This window comes from Acanthopagrus latus, chromosome 12, assembly GCF_904848185.1.
Source record: "Acanthopagrus latus isolate v.2019 chromosome 12, fAcaLat1.1, whole genome shotgun sequence".
NCBI classification, from domain to species: domain Eukaryota; kingdom Metazoa; phylum Chordata; class Actinopteri; order Spariformes; family Sparidae; genus Acanthopagrus; species Acanthopagrus latus.
Window position 1 is genome coordinate 25,644,095 of NC_051050.1, and position 14,720 is coordinate 25,658,814.

The window sequence follows — 14,720 nt, forward strand, 5'->3', positions numbered from 1 at the left end:
ATCGTGTCAGAAATGTGGTAACATGAGCGAGTTGAAAAAGGGAGCAGTTTCGAAAATCCTCTTCCCGATTAACATTGGAGTGAATGGAGCAAGTGAGAGCTACTCTGGTCGGTCAAAGGCAGATAATTCAAAAACCGTAAATCCGACCGAAAAAGCGGACACATTGTGAGAGAGAAGACAAGTGTGGCTACAACTCTGGAAAATATCACTGTTATTGAGCTTAATTTGTGGCCTGGATCGTCACGGAAAGAGAAAATTTCTGAGCTAATTTTTTAGCCTCTCTCACTCTGTCAGTTGGTCTCCTGCACTCTGCTTCGCGAACATTCCGCCATACACACTCATTGAAAACCCTGAATTTTTCCGAAATCACTCATCATCGTTAAGGGGTCAGAGTTCAAAAACTATACATCGTAGGAAAAAAGTTCAAATACAACTTAAATAGATGAGACCTGTGCCTACGTTTTAAAGTTTGAATGGTGTTTCTAGGCGAATGTATGCCAGAGCAGGAGATGTTTGAAAAACGTTGCAGATTTGCAACATTTTTGACCTCGTCTCATTCATTCCTTATGGGAAATTTTTCGCAGTTTTTCGCGACTTACGTCGCAAAGCCCACTAATGACGTGGATTTAAGACCGAACAATTCTTTGCCCAGCTATTTTTTATTTGGTTACTGAAACATCTGTAAGAGATTTGTTGGTTCTCCACTGTGTGCTGTTAGACAAGGAAATAGATGTGTGTGTGTGTCTGTGTGCGTGCGTACGTGTGTGTGTGTGTGTTTGAGATCAAAGCAACAGAATCAAACCAATAGAATCAAACCAATAGCATCCAGCCAATAGAATTGAAGCAACAGAATCAAAGCCTAACAGAACCTCCATTCCATCAAAGCAACATTCTGGTGAGTCTGATTTAACAGCAGGTCAACAGGACAAAATCTCTTCAGTCCAGCTCTTAGTCTACCACTGACACAGCTGCGAAACGTGAGAGCACGAACACATCGAGAAGTGTTAAGAGAAAGACGTCTGATACAGACAATTCTTTGACAACAGCATTTTTCAGAGTCAGATTATATAGATTATCCATTTTATATATAAAATGGACTCTAAGGAGGACCACAGAGAAACATCTTGGCAAGGTCTTCATCAAGAGGTCGAAGACACAGAGTCGAGCCAGAAAAGGCCGATACATGTGCCTGAAATCCCTCCCAACAGGGTAAAAGAAATTACCTCAGAGATAGAGAAGCGGTTAAAAAGCAGCGGTGACGAAACTGTTAGCGATCCAAAGACAGCCACTCAGTTGAGAGCTAACACCAGGCAGATGTCTCAAACTGACGCCGAGATCGAGAACGAGCTTCTTAGAGCTGAGCTCCAGGTGGAGAATGAGCTTCTTAGAGCTGAGCTCCAGGTGGCGAAGCTGAAGAACAAACTTCTCCAAGAAAAACTGGACACAATCCATGTGCCACACCATGATATCAGCGTATGGTATGAAACTGAAATCATGACGGTGAAACAACACGCTGAAACTCTCAAGCAGGAGCTCGACGAGGAAGCCAAGGCTCACAAAAACTCATTGCTGAAATGCGTGGGGCTGCTTGACAGCGTTAATGCTGAGTGGACTTGCCTCCGTCACAAGATGACCGAAAAGGAAGAATATTATAAGAGACAGCTGGAGGAGCTTGAAAAACAGCTTAATATTCAGATCTCTCTCAACGTTGAGCTCTCCGCAGAGCTCGAGGTCTTGAGAGAATCTAAAGTCCCGAAGCAGAAGCCATGTGAGCAGGAGTCCGTCACCACTGCACCGCACCCTGAACTCTCGGACGAGACTCAAGTCTCTGAGGTGAAGCTGTGTGACCAGCAGGAGTCCGTCGCCACCGCACCGTACCCTGAACTCTCGGACGAGACTCAAGTCCTTGAGGTGAAGCTGTGTGACCAACAGGAGTCCGTCACCACCGCACCATACCCTGAACTCTCGGACGAGACTCAAGTCTCTGAGGTGAAGCTGTGTGACCAGCAGGAGTCCGTCGCCACTGCACCGCACCCTGAACTCTCGGACGAGACTCAAGTCTCTGAGGTGAAGCTGTGTGACCAGCAGGAGTCCGTCGCCACCGCACCGCACCCTGAACTCTCGGACGAGACTCAAGTCTCTGAGGTGAAGCTGTGTGACCAGCAGGAGTCCGTCACCACTGCACCGCACCCTGAACTCTCGGACGAGACTCAAGTCTCTGAGGTGAAGCGGTGTGACCAGGAGGAGTCCGTCACCACTGCACCGCACCCTGAACTCTCGGACGAGACTCAAGTCTCTGAGGAGGAGCTGTGGGACCAAGAGGCGTCCACATCCATTGCACGGGCCCTTGAAGATTTTGATTTGTCTCTGGACTTTGAGGACGACGACCTGTGTGATGAGTGGGGGCTCCCCTTAATATCACCGGCTCTTCAACAGCTTGACGCGCCTCTAGACTTTGATGAGGGGAAGCGGTGTGACCAGCAGGAGTCCGTCGCCACTGCACCGTACCCTGAACTCTCGGACGAGACTCAAGTCTCTGAGGTGAAGCTGTGTGACCAGCAGGAGTCCGTCGCCACTGCACCATACCCTGAACTCTCGGACGAGACTCAAGTCTCTGAGGTGAAGCTGTGTGACCAGCAGGAGTCCGTCGCCACTGCACCGTACCCTGAACTCTCAGACGAGACTCAAGTCTCTGAGGTGAAGCGGTTTGACCAGGAGGAGTCCGTCGCCACTGCACCGCACCCTGAACTCTCGGACGAGACTCAAGTCTCTGAGGTGAAGCTGTGTGACCATCAGGAGTCCGTCGCCACTGCACCGTGCCCTGAACTCTCGGACGAGACTCAAGTCCTTGAGGTGAAGCTGTGTGACCATCAGGAGTCCGTCGCCACTGCACCGTACCCTGAACTCTCGGACGAGACTCAAGTCTCTGAGGTGAAGCGGTGTGACCAGGAGGAGTCCGTCGCCACTGCACTGTACCCTGAACTCTCGGACGAGACTCAAGTCTCTGAGGTGAAGCTGTGTGACCAGCAGGAGTCCGTCGCCACTGCACCGTACCCTGAACTCTCAGATGAGATTCAAGTCCTTGAGGTGAAGCTGTGTGACCAACAGGCGTCCACCTCCACTGCACCGGCACTTGAAGATTTTGATTTGTCTCTGGACTTTGAGGACGACGACATGTGTGATGAGTGGGGGTTCCCCTTAATATCACTGGCTCTTCAACAGCTTGACGCGCCTCTAGACTTTGATGAGGGGAAGCGGTGTGACCAGCAGGAGTCCGTTGCCACCGCACCGTACCCTGAACTCTCGGACGAGACTCAAGTCTCTGAGGTGAAGCTGTGTGACCAGAAGGAGTCCGTCGCCACTGCACCGTACCCTGAACTCTCGGACGAGACTCAAGTCTCTGAGGTGAAGCGGTGTGACCAGGAGGAGTCCGTCGCCACTGCACCGTACCCTGAACTCTCAGACGAGACTCAAGTCTCTGAGGAGGAGCTGTGGGACCAAGAGGCGTCCACATCCATTGCACGGGCCCTTGAAGATTTTGATTTGTCTCTGGACTTTGAGGACGACGACCTGTGTGATGAGTGGGGGCTCCCCTTAATATCACCAGCTCTTCAACAGCTTGACGCGCCTCTAGACTTTGATGAGGAGGAGCAGTGTGACCAGTGGCTGTACAATTTTACTGCAGCATTCCATAAACTGACTTACTGGTCTCCAGACTCTGAGGCGAAGCTGTGGGACCAACAGGCGTCCACCTCCACTGCACCGGCACTTGACGATTTTGATTTGTCTCTGGACTTTGAGGATGACGACCTGTGTGATGAGTGGGGGTTCCCCTTAATATCACTGGCTCTTCAACAGCTTGACGCGCCTCTAGACTTTGATGAGGGGAAGCGGTGTGACCAGCAGGAGTCCGTCGCCACTGCACCGTACCCTGAACTCTCGGACGAGACTCAAGTCTCTGAGGTGAAGCTGTGTGACCAGCAGGAGTCCGTCGCCACTGCACCATACCCTGAACTCTCGGACGAGACTCAAGTCTCTGAGGTGAAGCTGTGTGACCAGCAGGAGTCCGTCGCCACTGCACCGTACCCTGAACTCTCAGACGAGACTCAAGTCTCTGAGGTGAAGCGGTTTGACCAGGAGGAGTCCGTCGCCACTGCACCGTACCCTGAACTCTCGGACGAGACTCAAGTCTCTGAGGTGAAGCTGTGTGACCAGCAGGAGTCCGTCGCCACTGCACCGTACCCTGAACTCTCAGACGAGACTCAAGTCTCTGAGGTGAAGCGGTTTGACCAGGAGGAGTCCGTCGCCACTGCACCGTACCCTGAACTCTCGGACGAGACTCAAGTCTCTGAGGTGAAGCTGTGTGACCATCAGGAGTCCGTCGCCACTGCACCGTGCCCTGAGCTCTCGGACGAGACTCAAGTCTCTGAGGTGAAGCTGTGTGACCAGTATGATGAGCTCCCCATAATATCACCGGCTCTTCAACAGCTTGACGCGCCTCTAGACTTTGATGAGGAGGAGCGGTGTGACCAGCGGCTGTACAAGCTTACTGCAGCATACTATAAACTGACTGACTGGTCTCCAGACTTTGAGCTGTGGGACCAAGAGGCGTCCACATCCACTGCGCCGGCCCTTAGAAAGTTTAAAGTGACTCCAGACTCCGAGGCGAAGCTGTGGGACCAGCAGGCGTCCACATCCACTGCGCCGGCCCTTAGAAAGTTTAAAGTGACTCCAGACTCCGAGGCGAAGCTGTGGGACCAGCAGGCGTCCACATCCACTGCGCCGGCCCTTAGAAAGTTTAATGTGACTCCAGACTCCGAGGCGAAGCTGTGGGACCAGCAGGCGTCCACATCCACTGCGCCGGCCCTTAGAAAGTTTAATGTGACTCCAGACTCCGAGGCGAAGCTGTGGGACCAGCAGGCATCCACATCCACTGCGCCGGCCCTTAGAAAGTTTAAAGTGACTCCAGACTCCGAGGCGAAGCTGTGGGACCAGCAGGCGTCCACATCCACTGCGCCGGCCCTTAGAAAGTTTAATGTGACTCCAGACTCCGAGGCGAAGCTGTGGGACCAGCAGGCATCCACATCCACTGCGCCGGCCCTTAGAAAGTTTAAAGTGACTCCAGACTCCGAGGCGAAGCTGTGGGACCAGCAGGCGTCCACATCCACTGCACGGGCCCTTAGAAAGTTTAAAGTGACTCCAGACTCCGAGGCGAAGCTGTGGGACCAGCAGGCGTCCACATCCACTGCGCCGGCCCTTAGAAAGTTTAAAGTGACTCCAGACTCCGAGGCGAAGCTGTGGGACCAGCAGGCGTCCACATCCACTGCACGGGCCCTTAGAAAGTTTAAAGTGACTCCAGACTCCGAGGCGAAGCTGTGGGACCAGCAGGCGTCCACCTCCACTGCACCGGCCATTGAAGATTTTGACTTGTCACTAGACTTTGAGGATGACGACCTGTGTGATGACTGGGCGCTCCCCTTAATACCACCGGATCTTCAACAGCTTGACTCTTGGAAGAATCTCCCAGTCACAACAAAAAAATCTTTCTGGAAGAGAATATCTGACTTTTTCCAACGGTTGATGTCTAAGAAATAAGATGCAAGCTGTCACCTTTGCTCATCGAAACATGAGCTTGAGTTGATCAAACTGCAGACTTCTCTACTGTGGACAGCCAGTAGATACCACATGTCACCTGTGGTCGGGCATGAGGGGGGCAGTACATCACCGTTACCTCCCACAGCAGCACACATATAACTTGCAGACATTGTAGGGGGAGCTAATCAGAAATGTTCCCCACACTGTGTCAGTAGCTCTGAGCTGTATGTGTGCCGTCTGTGTGGGGTCAACATGTCCTCCCCAGGCCTCTGTGGGTTTCCTCCGGGTGCTCCGGTTCCCCCACAATTTTCAAAACATTTGTTTACATTTGGATTTGATTTTTAGAAAAAAAAGGGGCATGAGGGGGGCAGTACATCACCGTTACCTCCCACAGCAGCACACATATATCTTGCAGACATTGTACGGGGAGCTAATCTGGAAGACGAGCTGTCAGCCAAAGTGCCGACATCTCTCCAGTCAGAAATGTTCCCCACACTGTGTCAGTAGCTCTGAGCTGTATGTGTGCCGTCTGTGTGGGGTCAACATGTCCTCCCCAGGCCTCTGTGGGTTTCCTCCGGGTGCTCCGGTTCCCCCACAATTTTCAAAACATTTGTTTACATTTGGATTTGAATTAAAAAAAAACAAAACAGAGAGAGACAATTGGAATGTGATGGCTTCAACAACTCAAGCTGTAAAATTTGTCATCAACCATCAAACTGCAGACTTCTCTTCTGTGGACAGCCAGTAGATACCACATGTCACCTGTGGTCGGGCATGAGGGGGGCAGTACATCACCATTACCTCCAACAGCAGCACACATATAACTTGCAGACATTGTAGGGGGAGCTAATCAGAAATGTTCCCCACACTGTGTCAGTAGCTCTGAGCTGTATGTGTGCCGTCTGTGTGGAGTCAACATGTCCTCCCCAGGCCTCTGTGGGTTTCCTCCGGGTGCTCCGGTTCCCCCACAATTTTCAAAACATTTGTTTACATTTGGATTTGATTTTTAGAAAAAAAAAAGGGGCATGAGGGGGGCAGTACATCACCGTTACCTCCCACAGCAGCACACATATATCTTGCAGACATTGTACGGGGAGCTAATCTGGAAGACGAGCTGTCAGCCAAAGTGCCGACATCTCTCCAGTCAGAAATGTTCCCCACACTGTGTCAGTAGCTCTGAGCTGTATGTGTGCCGTCTGTGTGGAGTCAACATGTCCTCCCCAGGCCTCTGTGGGTTTCCTCCGGGTGCTCCGGTTCCCCCACAATTTTTAAATTAATCATTTGGAAATTTGGATTTGAATTTAAAAAAAATAAAGAAATAAGAAAAAATAAAATTCTTGTGCAAATAGCTTTATTTTGTAGTGTGTAGTAGGTGTAAAGTAATGTATGGAAAATGTCAGACAGTCTTTCTTGAGGTGAGAACACATTTTACCCCTCAAGAGGTATTAAAGTTTTTGCACACTGTCAACATGGTCTGTCTGACACCCTGATCAAGAGGGACATAACATTCATTCAGTGATGAAAACCAGCTGAGTGAAACAAAGTTAAGCAAAGTTAAGTTTATTATGTTCAAAATTACTTTAATAATATTATTAATAAACTTTATTTACATAACACCTTTAAAAAGAGAGTTTTCAAAGTGCTTTGAAACTCAGTGAGACAATATTACAGAATAAAGTCGAGCCAAACACAAAGAAGCCGATTTGAAAGTGTGTTAAAACAAGAAGGCAGAACAGAGAACATAAAAACACAGAAACACAAAGCAAAGCATAATTACGACGTAAGCGCAACTTTTAAGATTGACCGTATTTTCATTTTCGGATCAAACTCAGTTTCAATAGAGTGCTCGGTGCAAATACTATGTTAGCATCAAAATCTGTATTTTTAAAACAGTAAGAAGTCTGGACACAACATGAAACTTTGCTGGTAGCATCACCAGGGTCTCTACACATGAACACCAGCACTGACAACATTGTTTGTGTACACAGAGTTACTAAAAAGAAAGTTTCTGAACAACTCATGTTAGCAGTAGTGTTTTTTGACAAGTATCGATCTCCGAATGCAACATAACACTGCAGACAGCTCAGGTGGAACACTGCTAAAGCTTAGTTCCATATAAATGCACATATAATTTGTTGTTTTGTCGTTGGTGAAAAACAATATTGACCTTAAAGTTGAAGAAGGAGCCTCATATAAGAAAAATACTAAAATCAAAAGCCGGAAAAGTCACGTGAGATCTGGCGTGGATAGTTGTTGCTGGAGGAAAGTAGTATTCCACCTTAAATGTCCCATATTATGCTGTTTTTCATCAACTTCACAGCTGTCAGAGGCCTGACTACTCTATATTTGAGATGCATTGCCTCAAACCCATCTGTGGTCCTGAATTAAAGCTTTTTAAAAGTCGCTCCAGTGAGTTCTGCTGAGAGCAGCCGTTTCTGTGCCTGCACCTTTAAATGCTAATGAGCTCCGTCTGTCAATCTACTTGTTACTACCATTTAGCTAATGCTAGCTCATGCTAACGGTAAAGGTAACTTGTAGCTCTTTGGCATCTACTATCAAACCGTGGCGACACTTACCTGTGGCTCGGGTGCAGCTGCTGGGTCCGGTACGGTTGGTACTGATCCGGGTCAGTGTCGAGGCAAAGCCAGCTTTGTACTGACCCTCGATACTGAAGCAGTCAGATGTGAAGTGGTTAGCACACACACAAGCTAACAGGAAGAGCAGCCAGCATGTTGTCATTAAGATATGAAACACAACCACTGTCTCTTCTGTTGTTCTGTAGCTGGGACAGAATATAGATGCTGATGTTGAATTATAGAACCAACAACAGAGCTGTTAGCATGTCCAGCTCTGAGTGAAACTCTGCTGTCTCACTGCTGGACACACTGAACTTCACCTCGGTGATGAACGCCTCCTCTCAGGTATCTCCTGTCACCGCTCAGAGGAGGCGGGACTATGATAATGACTCCTTTAGTTAGATGACAACAGGAGCAGAATCTGAACAGCCTGTAGGAGCTCCGTGTTACCAGTACCAGCTTATATATGCAGAGACCAGAGAGAACATTTTTTATGATATCGGATCTTTAATGACTTCCATGTTACGTCTCATTCGGAGATCGACACTTGTTGGAAAACACAACTGTAACACTCCCATTAAAAATGAGCTTGACCCGAAGAAAGTAAATCTTAAAAGTGGCGCTTTTGTCGTAATTATGCTTAAAAATGAACGTTTAACTCGGGTGCGTTCACAAAAAGACCCTCGGTTGCATTTTGGTGAGAGTTTCACTTTAAAGCGGCTCTCAGGTGAAGACACAGCCGACAGCAAACTGTTAAAACACAGTGAGGGCGAGAGAACGAGCGATCGATCGGCAGCTAATGAAAACCAGATTACAGGCAGCCGCCCAGCGAAGCTGCTGTCAGAGTCACACCAACACGCTGTGATTAATGATGATTTAAATGAAGTTTCATTGAAGATAGAGATGGATTGAAATAAAAAGGTGAGTGGAAATACCAATAAACACACCCATCTGTGCTGCACCGGACAGGATCAGAGCTGCTCAGCTCGTCTCACTTATCTCAGCTCTGTTTACATAGTCCTGAAATGTAACTACGTACATTTACTCAAGTTCACATTTGAGGAACTTTATACTTCTACTTTATTACATTTCACAGGGAAACGTAATTCTTACAGTTATCTGAAAGCTTTTGTTTCTTTACAAATAATCATTTTACACACAGAACAGATGACCAGCTGATAGAAACATATATATAATCCACTGTGTTTATATGATGGTATAACAGACTTTAGTTCCACACTGTTCTAACTCTGACTTTACAACTTGTACACTGATCAGTTTATAGAAAACCTGGATAGTAATTGTGCAGTAAGACTCTTAGTGGTGGAGACGTTTCAGTCATGTGACCGTGATGTCATCTGTTTGTAGCCTAGCATTAGCTTCTTACTGCTACACAGTTAATGTAGCTTCACACATCACAGAGTGGAGTTCATCTGTGGAGATTATCTGGATCAACAGAACCTGGACGGATCAGAAAGTTGTTATTTTCTGTAATAATCCAGAACACAACAGACCTTCAGCTCTCTGACAGGGCAGCTGATGGAAGGTTTATTCACCTGTCACACACCTGTCCTGCAGCACACTGAGGTCAAGAGGTCAGAAACTGTTTTAATATTCCACGTACCATTTCACAAATTCTGCTGCAACTGTAATGAAGTCCTGGATGGTGTTGATCATGTTTGGTCGGTGTTTTTCTTTGGCTTCTCACTCATCTAACAGAGATTATATAAAAGCGTGAATTAAGGGAAGACAGAACAGGTAAAACAACACCTGAACTGTGATGCTGGCTGTGTGTGACTCCAGGCGTCCACCTGAATACTGATGACTTGTTTCCAGCAGAGGTGTGTTGATGAGGATCTCTCAGCTCCGGCACAAAGCTTGATGCATCAGCAATATTAACTTTTCTGCTGGCAAGACGCTGGGTTGCATTTTTCCCCAGATTATCTTTACAGAGGCGAGTAAAGCATCAAGAATCCTGTCGGTGTTCAGGTCTGTGGACTTATCAAGGTTCAGTGAAACAGTCCGGCACGGCGGCACTGAGAGCTGCAGTCTAATACTCAGCGACGGTGTTCGGTGTGGCTGAAGGATCTTTCTGTTCTGTTGGAGCGCTGAGTTTGCTGAACAACCAGTTCTGAAACACGGAGCAGCTGCAGGGTGTAATGTTCTCAGTTAACATGTCTGACAACCACAGAAACTTCAGAGGTGGACATCTGTACCAAACCTGTGATGTCACGTCAGCATTATCTGTTCAGCAGCCGCTCAGATAGCACACGGGTCTCTCAGGCCCGACCGACAGGAGTTACGTTAGGAAGACGTCGTCTGGGGAAGGTTTGCTAATTGGGAAGACGCTGTTGTCAGACGTACGTGGTCCATTGGGCCACAGAAGCAGAAGCAGAAGGTGGTGCTGCTGTCAGCGGGTCGAGTCGCACCACTACATATTTCTAAAGGCACTTGGAGACATTTCCATCCGTGTTGTATGGCGTGAAAATATAGTATTTTCTCTTAGACGTGGGGACATTTTCAGCGATGCTTCTCACCCTCGACTGTGACCTCGTGGTTCCTGCAGCTAAACGTAACCAGAGCACCATCACAGGACTGTGACAAGAAACTGAAGATCCAACCACAACACACATGAAGAAAGGTTCAGTGTTCACTGTGGCTTCAGTGCCGTGTGTGTGTGTGTGTGTGTGTGTGTGTGGATGAAGCGCACTTGTAAAAACTTCTTTCATGATATAACTGACTGGACTCCTTTGGTTTTACTGTGTGTGTCCACAGATGTGAATACAGTCTGATGCACAGACGACTGTACACACGGCAGTAATATTCCCTCTGCTGACTGGAGTTCGAGGTGAGCCGGTTATCAGTCAGTTGTCTCTCCCAGAAGTGACAAAGCACTCCTGCCTCCACGCGTCACTCCTCTTCTCTCTCAAAAATAGAAGTGAAAGAAACTGAAACACAACAAATAAGTTTCCAGAGAGCGAGAGAGAGAGAGACCTGCCGAGTCGACGGGATTGTGTCTCGCTGAGCCGTCTTATCAAAGTGATGGCTGCCATTTCTTCCAGCTGACACCTGTGTCTCATCTCCATCTCACACTGTGTGCTGTGTGTGGATGCATGTGTGATGTTGGCGGCGAGGGGGAGAATGACAGTCTGTACCTGACAGTGATGATTACAGGTTGGCAGGAAGTTAAAGTCAGGAAAACAGAAAGGCAGAGCGTGAAAGGCACAAAAGGACTGATAAGTGAGGAGGGACGCAGCTCGACGAGACAGTAAAGTACAGAGTGGTGAGTGATGTGACCACAAGTGTTAATCAGAACCAGTATCAGTTAGGAGTACATGAAATGTCAGCTGTCAGAAACACAGAATCACTGTTTCCTTTCATTCGGGAGGTGATAAAGTCGGGGAAACAAACCAGCAGGAGATGGAGTGCTGCTCCTGATAACAGTCATCTCCTGTTCCCGGCTGCTTTCTCCGCTGAATAAGAAACATCAGACAAAAGGAACTGCATTTATTTCTCTCCCACTCGAACAATCCCCGAGTCATTTGCATCGTGCGGTGGAAAATAAAGAAGTGTCAGTGAGAGCGAGTAATGTCAGGGTGTTTTGATCAGGCGGCGTGAAAGAGCAACTCTGTGGATGTTTAAGAGCGGGAAGACGGCGGCTCTCCCACCGCGATCATCTAAAGGTTACGAGTGTGTGCTGGGATTTTAATTTACCGTGATGAGAGACAGAAGTTCAATCTCGAAAATATTCTTGTTGTAGTCTTTGTCTGTTTCTGCCTCCAGACAGCATCACTGCTCTGTATTTTGATTGGCTGACAGCGTGAAACGGCTCGTCATGGTCACAAACTGTCTGATCCCTGCAACAGCCTGTCAGAATCACTGTTTCAGTGTTTTATAACATATTTCTGCCCAATACGTGCAAAAAACATGCTGTTCTGTAGGTATTCTAGAGATATTGAGGTATTTAATTTCCTGGACAATCATTGAAAATGCTGATGACTCATCCTGCACTCGGGGGAGGGTGTAAACACTTTCCTTACTTATTAAAAAACACTGCATGTGTTTGTGTGTTGCTTGTGTGAGATGAATGCACAGATTAATGCACAAAAACACAACTTTGTACTTTATTCAGGTCCAGCTGAGGCTTCAGACTGGAGCGGACGCTGCAGACGAGGACAGTTTCAGCACCGAGGTGACGTCACGCTATCACACACGTCTGCACGCCTCACCAGTACCCGGTCCAAGTTCATCTGGTTCTGCTCGACCCGAAACTCTGCACCGTCTCTGCCGCCTCACACCCAAGAGACGCTCAAACCATCCTCGGCCCGACTCCCACACTGAAATATGTAATATAGTTCACTAAATTAAATTAAATTCCCAGATAAAAACTAAACTGAAACTCTTAATGTTGTTGTTAAACTCGTTAAAACTCAAGTGAAATGAAAAACAAACTGAAAAACTCAATTCAAATAAAAACTTATGAAAATTTAAAAACTACAATAACCCTGACACACACACACACACACACACACACACACACACACACTATTCTTCACTGTTGTTGCTCTGTGAATGGAAATACATTTAGTTATTTTTGAAATTAATTCTGGGACTTTATTTTTCCTTCTTGTAGAATCTTAAATTCAGTTCAAAAAGGTCTTAAAAAGTCTTAAATTTGACTTCAAATCCTGCAGAGACCCTGATCCTGCACCAACATGCCTGTTTTTACCAGCAGTGTGCACAATAACATCAAACAATTAATACTGAGGTCATTCGTTAATGAAGGTGAAAATGAAAGATTCTTGGTTTGTGTTATGAATGTGATGCCTGTCGACGTCCAGCGATGAATATTTAAATTCAAACATGTTTTAAACAATCCTCAGAGTTTTTGGATGTTCAGGAGAAAATTCAGCCTGATCCAGTGAAGATGTTGTTGACAGAGATTCACCCTCGTGATGACGTGTAGCTGCAGGATGTGGCCCGGGTCAGTTGGACTGGACCGGCACCAGTTTAACGGGGCAGGATCGTAGTCACCGTGTATTTGCCTCTGACTGATCTCTGCTGCTGAAGTGCTGTTTAATTCAGAGCACTCAGATGAAGTCAAAGCCCGTGTTGTCTCCCACGCTGCAGCACCAGCTGACTGCTATCTGAAGTAACCTTTAGTTCTTGTTCTGGGTCGCAGCAGAGTGGCACTCCGGCTGACTGAACGGGGCGTTTGTGTCACAGTAACCCCCCCGGTGGCGTGACACGAGGGCAGAGATGATGCTCGGCCCTCTTGGTGTCTTTAAAGATGTATCCTGTGTTTGAGGGGCTGCAACATAACAGTGCACTTAACCCTCAGAGCTGAAGGCAGGAGAGGCTGCTGGCTCACAGTCTGCTGCTGACGAGCTCATCACCTGGATCAATACAGCACACGACATGCAGTGATGTGTGAAGAACTGAGCTGTGGCTGTAGAAGAATCAAGACCATCCTGGTTTCACATGAGGACCTTTTGACAAAGCCGTCAGGAAGTGAAGATGTTTTTATTTCTGGCGTTCTGTTTCCTCAGTCCGATCTGAAACGTTTTCTCAGTCTGTGTGTCAGTTCAGTTCTGCGTCCTCTGAAGGACTCGGCCTCTGTGGTCGTTGAAGGCGAGTCCTTTTCTCTCTTTCTTTCTTCTTTTTCGGGGTTGCAAAGAATCTTGGGATATGTGAGGCCACGCAGGTTCGTAGCGGTTCATCCTCCAGAAACAGGAAGAAGGAGCCTCTGGAGGAGCTTCAGACTGGGACAGACTTCAGAGACGCAGCATCTCTCTGTGTCGATGTCTTGAGACCTGGATTGAAAAAGAAATCAAATCTTAAAAGTGAATTGTAGTACAGCTGACAGACCAATGAAACATGTTATCATCAAAGTTTGTATATGAACATTAGAACTGACGCAAGTGGGATTTGAACCCACAATCTGTTGCACCATAAAACAGCCTTCTTACCCACTGAGCTACTTTCAGCTTCCTGCTTGTTCCATGTCTGTATATATTGTTGATGAGAACATCAAAAATTTCCACTGGATTTGAAATTTTCATGTGTACAATTGAGCGGAAAACCTTCAGCAGTAAATAAATCTTTAAAAGAGAAACAAAGGATGAAACAGTTTCACTGAGTTACAAACGTTGATATTTATACATTTTCTCAATATTTTTACAGATTGAAAACAAACATGACAAATTTCAGAAGAAATCTTGAAAAAATAATTTTATTGGGGTGAATTATCTTTCCCTCTGCTGTGATTCACAGAGAGAGAAACACAACATGTCAGGATTTGAACTGTCCACCATGTGAATGACAGTCAGCTGACTGCACCACTGAACCACTGCTGCCAGCTGAGCAACACAACATGCTGTGCTGTGTTCAGGTGAAGCACCTGTGTGAGTCACCAACATGAACAACAGCCACAGTGGGATTTGAACCCACAGTCTGCTGCAGCATAAAAGCCTGGCTCTGTAGCAGCTGCCTGATCCTCTCAGCTCTTCTCCCAGACAGTCTCAGTGTGTTTGTGGCATCAACAGATCA

The 14,720-nt window shown here is 47.2% G+C and overlaps 1 protein-coding gene and 1 long non-coding RNA gene across 15 annotated transcripts; both read left to right on the forward strand.

Moving 5' to 3' along the window:
* Nucleotides 1–919: 919 nt before the first annotated feature.
* LOC119029972 lies at nucleotides 920–6,794 on the forward strand. Of its 12 annotated transcripts, none has more exons than XM_037117241.1 (3): nucleotides 920–2,640; nucleotides 3,271–5,310; nucleotides 5,389–6,794. In XM_037117241.1, the coding sequence occupies exons 1-3, from the start codon at nucleotides 1,093–1,095 to the stop codon at nucleotides 5,593–5,595; spliced, it is 3,795 nt and encodes a 1,264-aa protein (XP_036973136.1). In that variant the 5' UTR covers nucleotides 920–1,092; the 3' UTR covers nucleotides 5,596–6,794. The 12 variants fall into 12 exon arrangements, with proteins under 12 accessions (XP_036973136.1, XP_036973137.1, XP_036973139.1 ...); XM_037117242.1 differs by having other exon boundaries at nucleotides 3,271–4,608; nucleotides 4,687–6,794; XM_037117244.1 differs by having other exon boundaries at nucleotides 920–1,776; nucleotides 2,011–2,640; nucleotides 3,271–6,794.
* A 2,757-nt stretch (nucleotides 6,795–9,551) lies between these two features.
* LOC119030109 lies at nucleotides 9,552–12,546 on the forward strand. 3 transcript variants are annotated; one of them, XR_005078166.1, is made up of 4 exons: nucleotides 9,552–9,766; nucleotides 9,891–10,812; nucleotides 10,947–11,454; nucleotides 12,304–12,546. It is a non-coding gene; the product is annotated as an uncharacterized LOC119030109 (long non-coding RNA). The 3 variants fall into 3 exon arrangements; XR_005078165.1 differs by having other exon boundaries at nucleotides 10,947–11,019; nucleotides 11,108–12,546; XR_005078164.1 differs by having other exon boundaries at nucleotides 10,947–12,546.
* The last annotated feature ends 2,174 nt before the right edge of the window (nucleotides 12,547–14,720 follow it).